Raw genomic sequence first — 2,696 nt, forward strand, 5'->3', positions numbered from 1 at the left:
CATAGTCGCGCTACTAGTGAGCAATGCCAGACCGAACTTGCCGACCTCAAACGTTGTGGGCGGGACTAAGTTGGGAATGGCACCCAGGTTAATATATTTGAGCTTTGTTAGATGCTTCGTTGGTGTTTTGAGTGTCTTTAGAGGCACAGAAGATCATTTCAGATGAGCTGCCAAGTAATTAGTTCATGATCGGTGTCAGAGTGGCAGGGAACCATCATGCTAGCTGTATGAGGCTGGTTATGGGCAGTCAGTGTTTAAAAAATAATAAGAAGAATGCAGTCAGATGAGAGACTAAAATAATGAATATTGCGATTTAATGTTGAGTCCTTGCAATGTGAGAGCAGTAACAAACCAAATGATCATCATCAGTGTCTTTTATCCAGCCTTGGTTTGTGAATTTAATTCATTCCTTTTAGATGAGATTTTATTAGACCTGTCTGTTGCCTTTTTATGCTTCTTCATTTAATTGCAACAAGTGGTCTCTTTTCATGTCTTTTATCTGTCTAAGGTTAATAACGTCTTTGCGCCTGTTTAATCTCTGCTTTAAGTGTTTATTTAGTTTTTTCTATGCTGGTGATTTTTTTCTGTGTTGTCTGCTTGCTTATCGTTTCTTTTCCTCATCAGATCACAACAAAGTGTTGCCAGGTGGGAACTTGCCCCTATCTCCACCCTCCTTTGAAACCATACGGTTCTGATAGTTAGAGAGTTTAACTCTCCCATTCCCAGCCCCTTAATAAACCTTTCACCACTGGTCCTAAGGTGCCTGCAGTGTGACCAAACCTCAAACCCCTCCTTGCTCATCCTTATCCAACTGTGCCAATATTGAAACACCAAAGTCACAAGACAATATTGGGAAAATCCATTAAATAGGTTTCAGAAGCCCAATCTCCTGATAAGCAGTGAAAATCTTTTTGCTTTTCTTTCCACAATCAAGGCCATCAAAGCCGTTCTTTATCCGAATCCTACTATCGCAATTTAAGAAGCTTTAATTGGTCAATTTGAGGAGATTACAGCCTTCACCTAACATCTCTCCTGTACGCATTGGGCTTAGAGGAGAGTCAATAAAAATAGTGCAGACTCTTGTTTCAATTCCAACTCGTGTTGACTTTTATTTCCCAGGCTTCCATGTATGCATGAAAACTGACCATAAACAGCCTTATTTTTGTTGTAAGAATTACATACAAACTTTCCACCTTTTTTGGAAACTACCTGACATATAAAACCTTTTCTTTACAAATGATTTCAAAATTAGATTTAAATTTTTAAATTTTGTTTTAAAAATTAGCCGTCAGTCATTTAAAAAAGGAATCTATCTGCATTTACAGCATTCTATGAAGATTTTCATATAAACCAGGTTTTCTGTTGATTTTCTCTTCAAGCCCTTTTTACAATTCTTCGAAATGGTCTCCATCTGTTTTTCTCCAGGCATTCTGAACGTTTTGGGATTTGTTTACTTCAGACTGAAGCTTTGTTTTTTTTAGTTTTTTTTTAGCTTTTTTTCTATCCAATATCTTCTACTTTCAATTGTAAAATACACTGTTAATTATAATTACACCCTTAAAAAGAGCCAGAATGGAAAACAGCTTTATTGCCAAGTAGTGTTTAACAGGTAGAGGGAATGTGCTTTGGTGATAAGCTGCTACACATTGGCAAACATACGGTTGATATAAATACATTTGGAAATGTATTATGTGAAATAAACAAATTGTGAAAGGTTATAATGAAGATAACAAAAAATGCTAGAATTTCTTGCAACATGCCAAATATTAAGAATAGACAAAAATGGTATGGTATAATGGTATAAAATTGAATAAAATAGCATAAAATGATTAAGAAAATTGTATTATTTGAAAGGAGAAAGCATCAGTGGTGGACCTGCTGTATTTTTGTATTCTGTCAGGGATTCCTGAACCAGTGTCTTAAGTACAGGATTGTTAGATCCTGCAACATCCTTAATGCGTTAAAAATACTTTTTGATTCTGAGATGCACAAAGCAGCCAAAGCAATGGAGGACATCCACCTGAGGGGAGGTTTAAAGATTTTTATTTAGAATTAAGACAAAATTATAAACACATCAAATCAGCCATTGGTAGAAGCCCCTGTGCTTATAACTGCAGTCAAGCTGGTTAAAGCATTGTGTTTTTTGAAGGTAAAAAAAATAAATAAAAAATACATTTTGGAATATATTTATGTATTTTTTTTTCTCCATTCGCCTCATGGGGCTCAGCACTTCACCATGGGGTAAAGGTTTTCCCATCTTCCACCCCTGGCTCCTAGATCTGTATTTAAATCTGCTCCTGCTGATCTGGAACTGTCTGTGGTGCTGAACCAATCAGCCAAAATGAAAACCCTTTTACTATATGAATATAAAGTCCCACAAATTAAGAAGAGTAACATCTGTAATTGAATCTGACCTGATTCTTGAATATAATTGGCAAATTGGTCAGTGATCCAAACTAATAACAAAGATGCAGTAATTTTAATAGATTTTTTATATATTCCTACTGAATCAAGCTGAATCTTAAAATCTTTATCTTTATTATCTGTCTGCTACCTAAAGCAACTTAACCAGAATGTCAACAAAACTCCCAGAATTCTCACACATCCTAAAATAAAGCATTTTTAAGTGATTGGTGTTATTTGTGGACTGTGTAGAATAGAAAACTTAAAGGAATAGTACACCCAAAACATGATTA

At 35.4% G+C, this 2,696-nt stretch overlaps 1 protein-coding gene across 1 annotated transcript in view; it reads left to right on the forward strand.

Annotated features, from left to right (window-relative positions):
* LOC107083739 (probable voltage-dependent N-type calcium channel subunit alpha-1B) overlaps positions 1 to 2,696 on the forward strand; it is a 270,890-nt gene that overhangs the window by 196,558 nt on the left and 71,636 nt on the right. The window contains exon 30 of the mRNA XM_015373178.1: positions 625 to 645. Within this exon, the coding sequence (XP_015228664.1) occupies positions 625 to 645 (21 nt within the window). The remainder of the gene's footprint in view (positions 1 to 624; positions 646 to 2,696) is intronic.

Source organism: Cyprinodon variegatus, unplaced genomic scaffold (genome assembly GCF_000732505.1).
Source record: "Cyprinodon variegatus isolate N-32 unplaced genomic scaffold, C_variegatus-1.0 Scaffold82, whole genome shotgun sequence".
Taxonomy (NCBI): Eukaryota; Metazoa; Chordata; class Actinopteri; order Cyprinodontiformes; family Cyprinodontidae; genus Cyprinodon; species Cyprinodon variegatus.